Below are 9,732 nucleotides of genomic sequence, written 5' to 3'. Positions count from 1 at the left end.
ATTTAGGAAAGGGACACTTTTAGCTAGCAGGCTAGCTAGCCACCGGAGGACAACAATACAACGAGATGCAACAATTCACGTTTTTCTGTCCATTATGCTCTCTGGGATTTTATGGCCAGAATTCAAGCTGGCTTCCCCTAACACATTTTTGGGGTGCGCCAGGACCATTCACAGTTGATTTTGCTCAGTTTACTCAACGCTGATTGGCAAATTTGTTATACTTTTTTTTGTCAAGAGAGGCCAGATGCTCGCTGACTTCCCTTGCCTTCAATGCTAATGCCGGCAACAATGTCATACTTGTTTGGACCAGACAACATCAGATAGATGGCCTACACGTAGAGCGACAGAGGGGCGCTGTTTCGCTCACTCGGATGCTTTCTCCTGTGAGATACATTCAGCCTCTTGCGAATTGAACGAAAATTATGAAACATAGACAAAAGATACATGATTGTATGTGTATCTTTTTTTTATATTGGTACATTTTGGGGGGAAGCCTGGCATCCATGAACACATGCCACTGTTTGACACTACATTTCCCAAAATGCCTTTATTATAGGGAATTTTCTGTTGCACAACTGAATGCATTCAACCGATATGTGTCTTCCCCATTTAACCAAACCCCTCTGAATCAGAAAGGTGCGTGGCTGCCTTAATTGACACCATCAGCGCCCAGGGAGCAGTTGTTGTTTGGGGTTAACTGCCTTGCTAAATAAAGGGCAACATAGCAGGTTTCCCACCTTGTTGGCTCAGGGATTCGAATCAGCGACTTTTAGGTTACTGGCCCATCGCTCTTAACTACTAGGCTTCCTGCCGCCACATGTACAGAGTCTTATTGTACAGCCAACCACTTTTATTTTTTAGGCTGAAAAGTAGTCGATTGTACATTTAATATATGTTGTATTTTATATTAGAATAGGCGTTGCAGATTCGATGCCCAACCTGAGTTAGTCCAATGTGTTATTTAAGTTTAGTCCATGACTTCAACTTCAGCATACTGTGTTTGATGTTTATCATGTCAACCTCTCACCAGACTAGCCTAATGCTAAAAGATGAGCGGATCGGACAAACTAAATAAAGTGAAGGATAATATTGTAGGCCTGCACTGTAGGGGCGGTTCTTTTTCCCCATCTTCATTCCCTCCCCCAAACCCCCACGTCCCTTGGTGCTCATTTGCGTTTTCATTGTTTCTCTTTGCTTTTTGTGACCGAGAACATTATGCTAAAGTCCCACGCAATTGTGACCTGTTCAACTGCCGCAAGGCATCGCTAACGCTCTCTGGCAGCATCGCATCTCCAGTTCCGTAACACCTCTGTCCAGTTAAAATCAATATCGTCGCGTGTCTTTTCTTTACATCATTGGCCTCAACTACAGTGTAAAAAATCGGTTTAACGTCTATAACCAAACTGATTTATCAAAAGAAGATAAAAACCAAAGGGATATGCCGAGAAGAAAGCCGGAATTATGAAGGTGAGCATCGGTGTCTGGACGGGGTTCGTTTGTTAGCCTATCATTTCTGTTACCACCAATAAGTGAGAGTTAAACATAGACATAGCCCATGTTAAGTTAACCACCCATGCCATGCATCCATTATCACAACTAACCCCAGGCTGTCCATTGAATAGCCTACCAGGCTCTTGATTTATAGAGTAAACCTGTCAGATTTGCAGTTTTTTTTTTTGCCCGACTGTTTTTTTCCTCTGTCAGATCACGGGTCTCGTGCTCAGCTGTAGAGCATCCTGTACAACAGTGTCCAAATACTCCGTCTGGCGTGCACATCGCGTCTGAGTGGCTCTACAGAAACTATCGATAACAGCTGTCAATAAACTCGCGTAGTCCGATTTCAAATAGCTTGAATTGAATACATTTAGAATAGAAACGTATTTTCCATTTCTTTTTTCATATTCAATTGTGACCGTTGGGGTCAAGTGTAGTTTCGGTCGGGTCAATGTATATAGACGCGTTTAAACGTCTCCTCTTTGAACGGCTAAATTGCTTGAAAAGAATGTGTATATGTCAGCGCCAAGGCAGGTCAGTATTTTCCCCTAAATATTAGGATACCAATGTGACCATGTGTTGTGAGAGTGTGGGCTCCTTATACAGAGGATGAGGGAGGGAGATCTTCCTGATAAAGGTGACAGTTGACTGGTCAAAGTTGACCTGTAGGTTAGCTTTCAGTTTTAGCTTCTTGAATGTTTTCTTTGTGCAGTATTGCCAGAATGTGATTGTTCACCAATTTTTTTTCTTTCTATTATTGTCTAAGAAGTAGACAAGATAATCAAGACAGTCTCAACATTGTAAGAAATATAATTTAGTTTCATGCCTTGATTCCGTGTGATACCCCCCAAAAAATGTAAAACAGTTAATAATGACATAATTAATATAAGTAGTCGTCCTACTGTAATAGTAGTATTGCACATGTTCAATGGACTTGTGCCCGTTTTGCAATTAGTGTTGTCATAGACACAGCGTTTACATATTTCATGCCTACAAAATCTACTGTGCAGTGTGTGTTTGTGTGACAAACGGCTTGTATGTTGTTAATCAAATGAAATGCACACATGTTCTTGAATATCTGTGTAAGTAAGCATTTGTATAATTGTGTGTGTGTATGTGTGTGTGTGCTTGTGCATGTTTTTTTTGTGTCTCTGTGTGTTTGACTATCAATTGGTGTGCAGGGTGTGTCCCTGCTTGTTTTGAAGTGATGGATGTGTGACCCTGACTTCACACAGAGTGTTGCTCTGGGCTCTGGGAGCAGTCAAGGTTATAGTGGTATTATGAATCATGAATTAAGTCCAGGCGAACCAGAAACATGTGGCGCTATCCCAGCCACTTGTACTTGAAGACCACTGTCCCTCCACAGCTTGGCACACACTGTATCCCTGAGAGAACTGATCTTTCTCTCTCATCTCCTCACCCATTGACACCCACAGGTCTACCCATTTTAGGACTCAGTTGCCGATGGCATATCCTTGACTTTTCAAGGTCTTGTTTTTGGCATGTGCTTTATCTCTTCATATCTCCTTCTCTTCATCCCCCTTTTTTTCTATCCATTCTTTCACATAGTCTTAACCATCTGTAATTAACCTGAAATATATATTGGCCGTTTGCCAGCAGTCTTCAACATTTTCCCCACTAACCAGCTAATGAGAGAATAGCAGATTAAGTGGGAAGTGACATTCTCTTGTGTAGTATTACTTTATGTCACCAGGGAGTTGTTGATTCTCTAATGATGTGCTTGTTCTTCCCTTCACACTCATGCATATTCATGATTTTAAGGTGTGGTTAGGGGAGGAGGAGGTGGCGGACGGAGGATGTGCGGTAGTTTACCCTTGACAGGGCAGGGCTACACAGACACTCCCCCATCTGTGGACCGAATCTTTGCTCTCTGTTACTGCATTGGAATTCTGTAGTTGTAGCGTTCACTGTCTATTCTAAGACCTTGTCTCAAGTGTAGCAGTTAATGTTTGAGTTGGCCATTCTATTATTAGTACTGAACAGAACTGGCACCCATTTCCAAGATTGTTTCTTCCCTGTTTAATGTGTGTTGCTCATCTATCCATATAATTTGATAGGCACACAGACATACAGCAGTACTTTGACCAGGTACGTGTTTGCTAAGTGTGCAGACGTAAATAACCCTCCAATCGAGCGTGCAGATCAATTTAATGACAAATCAATTACAGCGTGTGAAATAACAATTGCACTGCAATAATTTGAAAAGCCTGATGGTGGTATGCTTGAGTCAGTGTGAAAACTAGGATCAATGTCAGGTGGCAGGGAACTGTCGGAGCAGTGTGGAGGGAGGGTCACCTTCACCCATCCATACTGAATCAGCACAATCCCCCACACACTCTAACACACATGCACACGCACACAGGCTCTCCAACTCCCGCTCAGTTCTGCCTCAGGTTACTGTACTGTGATCTCGCAAAACACAAAACCACACCTCTCCTCCTCCCTTTTATCAGTTCATTGCTTCTCCAGAAAGACAGCCAGCCATAATGGTTTCATCTTTCCTTTATTTCCTGGTCCTCTCTCTTTCTTGTGCTTTCCTTTATTTTTTAAAATTCTTACTTTCTCTCTCTTTTCTTTCTCTTTTTATCCCATTCTCTTTCATTCTTTCTCCCTTCATTCCTTTCTGCTTTTCATTCTCCGCTCCGTCTCATGTTTTAGAGAGAGTACTTATCCCTAATCTGAGTCAAAGGAGCTACGATGCCTCACTGACCCTTTTAATTAAAGTGAGCTCTCCGCCTGACGATGAGAGCTCATCGCTGACCTCACTGAGGAGTGATATGCTTCCTGGCAGACTTATAAGGAACCTGTTGTTGTATTTTTCTTCATAGAAGTGGAGTACTACTGGATGGCTAAATAACACCGCTTACTTGCCCCATGCATTACTGTGTTCATTTGAGGTTCGACTTAATGTTTCTGTACTTCACTCCTTAGGGAGTCACCTTTACTTAGACTGCCATCTAAAGAGAGGCGTTGTGTTTATGTCTGCACGTTTCATTTTCCGTCGATCCTCAGATCACTCCCATTCTGTACTGTGTGTTAAGCACCGTTGTGAGAGGTGTACAAAAGGATGACATGAATAGACTAGAGGCGCACACAATTCATGGAGGGGAAGAGAACATCTCTGATTGAGGGTATTGAATGGAATATCTATCGGATAGACGGGTTTACAAACAAATGCATCTTACATTGGGGTTAATGTATGCCACAGGTTTTGTGTGTGTGTGTGTGTCCATGCTTGCATGTTTGACACAGAGGGAGTTATTTTTAGTTTTTCATCCCACAAGCATTTAATCTTTTATTTTTAAATCTGCCACTGCTGTCTGTTTTGTGTTGAGCAATCCCATGTCCTAGATTTAATAGTGAGTGAGCATCAGAGACTTTTAACACACGTTGCTGCACAGCTAGTTTGCGTAGATATTCTGCAGGGGAGGTCCAAAAACAAGATGCTGATCAAGATTAAAATTGAACGCTAGAAGAAACCCTCATTTGCATTTCCTGTCTGTTAAAGAGAGTGGCCTCGCTGTATCCATTCTATTAGTTACAATGATATTTAAGGTCGCTGGCTATTTAACATGCTTTGTTAGGCTGACCTCCAACATGGACAAGCCACTGTAGGATGGTGTAAGATCATGCACCATCAAGAGCATTCTGTCTGGTTGTATCACCGCCTGGTACGGCAACTACACTGCCCGCAACCGCAGGGCTCTCCATAGGGTGGTGCAGTTAGCTGACTCAGCCCAACACATCCCGGGGGCCACACTGCCTGCCCTCCAAGACATCTACAGCACCCAGTGTCACAGGAAGGCAAGAAGATCATCAAGGACCTCAGCCACCCGAGCCACAGCCTGTTCTCACTGCTAACAAGCGGAGACAGTAAAGGTGCATCAAAGCTTGGACCAAGAGACTGAAAAACAGCTTCTATCTCCAGGCCATCAGACTGTTAAACAGTCATCACTAGCCGGCCTCTGCCCGGTACCCTGCCCTGAACCTCAGACATTGTCACTAGCCGGCTACCACCCAGTACTTTACCCTGTACCTTGGATACTGCTGCCCTACTGTATGTACTGTAAATCTGTGTACGCAGTGGTGGAAAAAGTACTCAATTGTCATACGTAAAGTAAAAGTAAAGATACCTTAATAGAAAATGACTCAAGTAATAGTAAAATACTACTTGAGTAAAAGTCTTAAGGTATTTGCTTTTAATATACTTAAGTATCAAAGTAAGTGTAATTGCTAAAATATACTTAAGTATCAAAAGTAAAAGTATAAATCATTTCAAATTCCTTATGTTAAGCAAATCAGATGGCACCATTTTCTTGTTATTTTAATGTACGCATAGCCAGTGGCACACTCCAACATTCAGACATAATTTACAAACAAAGCATGTGTGTTTAGTGAGTCCGCCAGATCCGAGGCAATAGGATGACCAGGGATGTTCTCTTGATAAGTGTGTGAATTGGACCATTTTCCTGTCCTGCTAAGCAGTAAAAATGTAACGAGTACCTTTGGGTGTCAGGGAAAATGTATGGAGTAAAAAGTACATTATTTTCTATAGGAATGTAGTGAAGTAAAAGTAAAAGTAGACAAAGTATAAATAGTAAAGTAAAGTACAGATACCCCGAAAAACTACTTAAGTAGTACTTTAAAGGATTTTTTACTTAAGTACCTTACACCACTGTGTGTACGCAACTAATAAACGTTGATTTGATTTTGATTTGAGTTGAGATTAGGAGCAGAGAGCTCAGATAAATACAAGTTAGAGTTAATGAAGGAAAGGGCTTAGTGCAGTAGAAGGGTAAGATGTTGTGACAGTGGGTTAGATTTAAGGAATAAACCGGAGGTTGATTTATCCAACAGGTTAGGCTTCCAATCATGTTGATTCAGTTATACAATACCAGCTTGGCAACAGAAACCATTGTGTTCAATCTTTTCAGTGTGTTCAATCTCTACAAATGCTTTTTAAATGCTTATACTAGGGGCATTTAAATAGTGTTAATGCTTGTAAATGTGTATAAATACAGACCTCATTCCAGCAGCACTTGAAAACGTGTTTTGTCTTAGTTTCTCCTCTTTATAATGTCTGAACAAAGTTTTCTGTGATCAGAGTAGATCTTGTCGGGAGAGATAAAGCTACCGCTATATATAAAAACACATTGACGTGGATGAAGGATGGCAGATAGATTGACACTAGAAGCACTGAGATACTCAACAGATCTGACAGTCTCTTCACCGCGAAGGCATTGTGTAATATCGCTACAGAGGCGATAGCAGGCGAGATACTGGGTGAGATAGCAAGAAGCATGGGGCTACTGTAGCAGGACTGAGATTGGTTATCAGGACAGGCAATTGAGATAGCCTATTGCCTGTGTTGTGTCTGGACCAATAGCCTTTTAAAGTATAGCATATGCTGCTCCAAATGATGCCTGTCTAAATGCTCTCTCCCCCTCGTTTTCTCCAGTCCTGTCCTGATAAATCTGCAGAGCGCCACAATTTTTCCATATTCCAACACACTGCAGGAGCTGCTTAGCTGTGGAATTCAATTAGCCACTGTCTTAATTGAGGCGTTTTGCTTACACCGTTTTCTTGAAGGTTTTGAGTATTGTACGCCCTCCAATGTCTTCACTTGTTTTCTTTTTTTTACTAGACCTTGAATGATTGAACTAAACCCAAGGCCTCATCTGAAACGGTGTTCTCTTTACTGGGGAACTAATGTTGTGAATAAATTATCACCCTTGAGGTCTAACCTGAACTGAAAGAAGCGTCAGGAAAATCTACCATGAAATGAAAGATATTGCTTGGTTCTAGGGTCTTCCCATTGTGCAGTTTCTCGCTGTTTGTGGTACTGTTTGGGGTACTGTTTGGGGTACTGTTTGTGGTGCTGTTTGGGGTACTGTTTGGGGTACTGTTTGGGGTACTGTTTGGGGTGCTGTTTGGGGTGCTGTTTGGGGTGCTGTTTGGGGTACTGTTTGGGGTGCTGTTTGGGGTGCTGTTTGGTGGCATTTATATTACAACGAGAGGATCAGGTGGGTGATATGTGAGTGTGTGATACAGTATGTGACTGTTTGGTTTTGGTTTGTATCTTAGTATTCAATCCTAGTACTGCCTCTTTTCACAGGAGGAAGTTAAATGAACTATTTACAATCCGGTATAGTAAATGGATTGTTAAGTATTCAATGCAAGAAAACAAGCATGTTGTATGTCCCTCAGAGCTGAAAAGTACATACTTCAAATGGAGAAAAACAAATGCCTGTTTATGCTTTTCATGTTTTCCCTCTATATGTAGCCTGAAGCAGTAGCTATTCATACTTCCTTAATTAAAGAATAACGATCAGATAGGAATGAAGATTGACCTCCAAGAATAGCTTCCACGGGGAGATGAATACGTTAAGGTCTCTGTCAGGACGGACTGGTATGAAATTACCTCTGAAAGACAAGATGGCAGAACAGATCACTGGGAGGAGGAAGTCTGTGAAATAGGATACGTATTGGTCAGCTCTTCACTCTGCTAAAGGCCAGCATTTTCAATACTGGGTGATTTTTATAGTGCTAGATATCCTTGAATCTGTATAGTGTGTTCTCCTCTGTCAAGCCATTCAATTGCAGTCTGAAGTATTGCTGTTTTTATTTGTAGTAAGAGTCTTTCAGAGAGTTATCGACTTACTGAAGGATTCTCTACGGAAGTTGAAGTGTGATTTCTTTTGACAGCTCGTGTGTCTTGCAAATTTAGCATTGTGTTGTTGAACCATCTTTTAACGGTCAGGTTTTCCTAACTGTATGTTATATAGAATTCAGGACAGATACACACATTTTTTTCTTTCTTTAAATATTAAAATGTTCAAATGTTCAACGTATTGTATGTTTCTTAGGGCAACTTTGTTATGAATACAACTAGTTGAAAGAAGGACATTTCAGTACATTCACACAGCACTAGAGACAAAGTCTAGGGAGCTATGCTGTGTTGACTGGCTGTCTCTGTGTGAGAACTGGACTCTAAGGACTCAGCCTCACCAGAGCTGACACTGTTGTCCCTGAAGCTACAGAGATCAAGACAGCAGCTATGAACACCACACCACAGCGGGCATCTCTTGTAAATCTGACCACAGCCAGAGGCAGAGCCATGCAAAACCCAAACATGGGGGAACCAGATATGATAATACATCAGAAAATAGCATTTAAGCATTTATAGCTCAGAAGATGAACATCTTTAGATAGAGCGCTTGGGATCTCAAAACGTACTTACATTTCATTCAAACATGATGGAGTCAGGGTAATGCTTTCGGAAAGATGAAAAGATCACATATGTCGATGCTAATATCATTTGTCATGCGTTATTGTTTTCTTATACCATGGCATTGTTTAATATTTGTTTCTGATTGTCTCGAAGGGCATTCTAGAGTGTACATTCCCTATAATGCATGTTATATTTGCAGAGTAGAATTCAATGGTTATAGTTCATTCTTACATCTTATATGTTTGAGCTGCTTTTGAAAGCAAAAGTTGAATTGAAAACATTATTGAATTCAACTTCCTTTATTTAACTAGGCAAGTCAGTTAAGAACAAATTCTTATTTTCAATGACGGCCTAGGAACAGTGGGTTAACTGCCTTGTTCAGGGGCAGAACAACAGATTCGTACCTTGTCGGCTCGGGGATTCGATCTTGCAACCTTCTGGTTACTAGTCCAACACTCTAACCACTAGGCTACGCTGCCACCCCATAATGGCAAGCTTGGGCCGATGGTTAGCTAAACGAGCAAGTCTGTTTGTTTGGTTATCACGGCAACTACTGTAGCTACACTCCATGACCAAAAGTATGTGGTCACCTGCTCGTCAAACATCTCATTCTGAAATCATGGGCTTTAATATTGAGTTGGTCCCCTCTTTGCTGCTATAACAGCCTCCAGTCTTCTGGGAAGGCTTTCCACTAGATGTTGGAACATTGCTGCGGGGACTTGCTTCCATTCAGCCACAAGAGCATTAGTGAGGCCAGGCACTGATGTTGGGCGATTAGGCCTGGCTCGCAGTCGACGTTCCAATTCATCACTTTGTGCATGGGGGCATTGAAAGCTGAAACAGGAAAGGGCCTTCCCCAAACTGTTGTCACAAAGTTTGAAGCACAGAATCGTCTGCAATGTCATTGTATGCTGTAGCGTTAAGATTTCCCTCCACTGGAACTAACGGCCTAGCCCAAACCATGACAAACAGCCCCAGACAACTAT

General features: G+C 41.7%; 1 protein-coding gene across 5 annotated transcripts in view; it reads left to right on the top strand.

The window, feature by feature from the left end:
* Positions 1–1,180: 1,180 nt before the first annotated feature.
* LOC106567236 (membrane-associated guanylate kinase, WW and PDZ domain-containing protein 1) overlaps positions 1,181–9,732 on the top strand; it is a 49,432-nt gene continuing 40,880 nt past the window's right edge. For 2 of the 5 annotated variants that reach the window (XM_014136279.2, XM_014136283.2), the window contains exon 1: positions 1,743–2,028. In XM_014136279.2, the coding sequence (XP_013991754.1) occupies positions 1,946–2,028 (83 nt within the window). In that variant the 5' untranslated portion in view covers positions 1,743–1,945. Of the gene's footprint in view, positions 1,468–1,742; positions 2,029–9,732 lie in introns of those variants that run through there. The other 3 variants (XM_014136280.2, XM_014136278.2, XM_014136282.2) reach the window with 2 other exon arrangements.

This window comes from Salmo salar, chromosome ssa13, assembly GCF_905237065.1.
Source record: "Salmo salar chromosome ssa13, Ssal_v3.1, whole genome shotgun sequence".
Lineage (NCBI taxonomy): Eukaryota > Metazoa > Chordata > Actinopteri > Salmoniformes > Salmonidae > Salmo > Salmo salar.
Note: the sequence above shows the minus strand (reverse complement) of the source record. Positions and strands in the feature narration are given on the sequence as shown.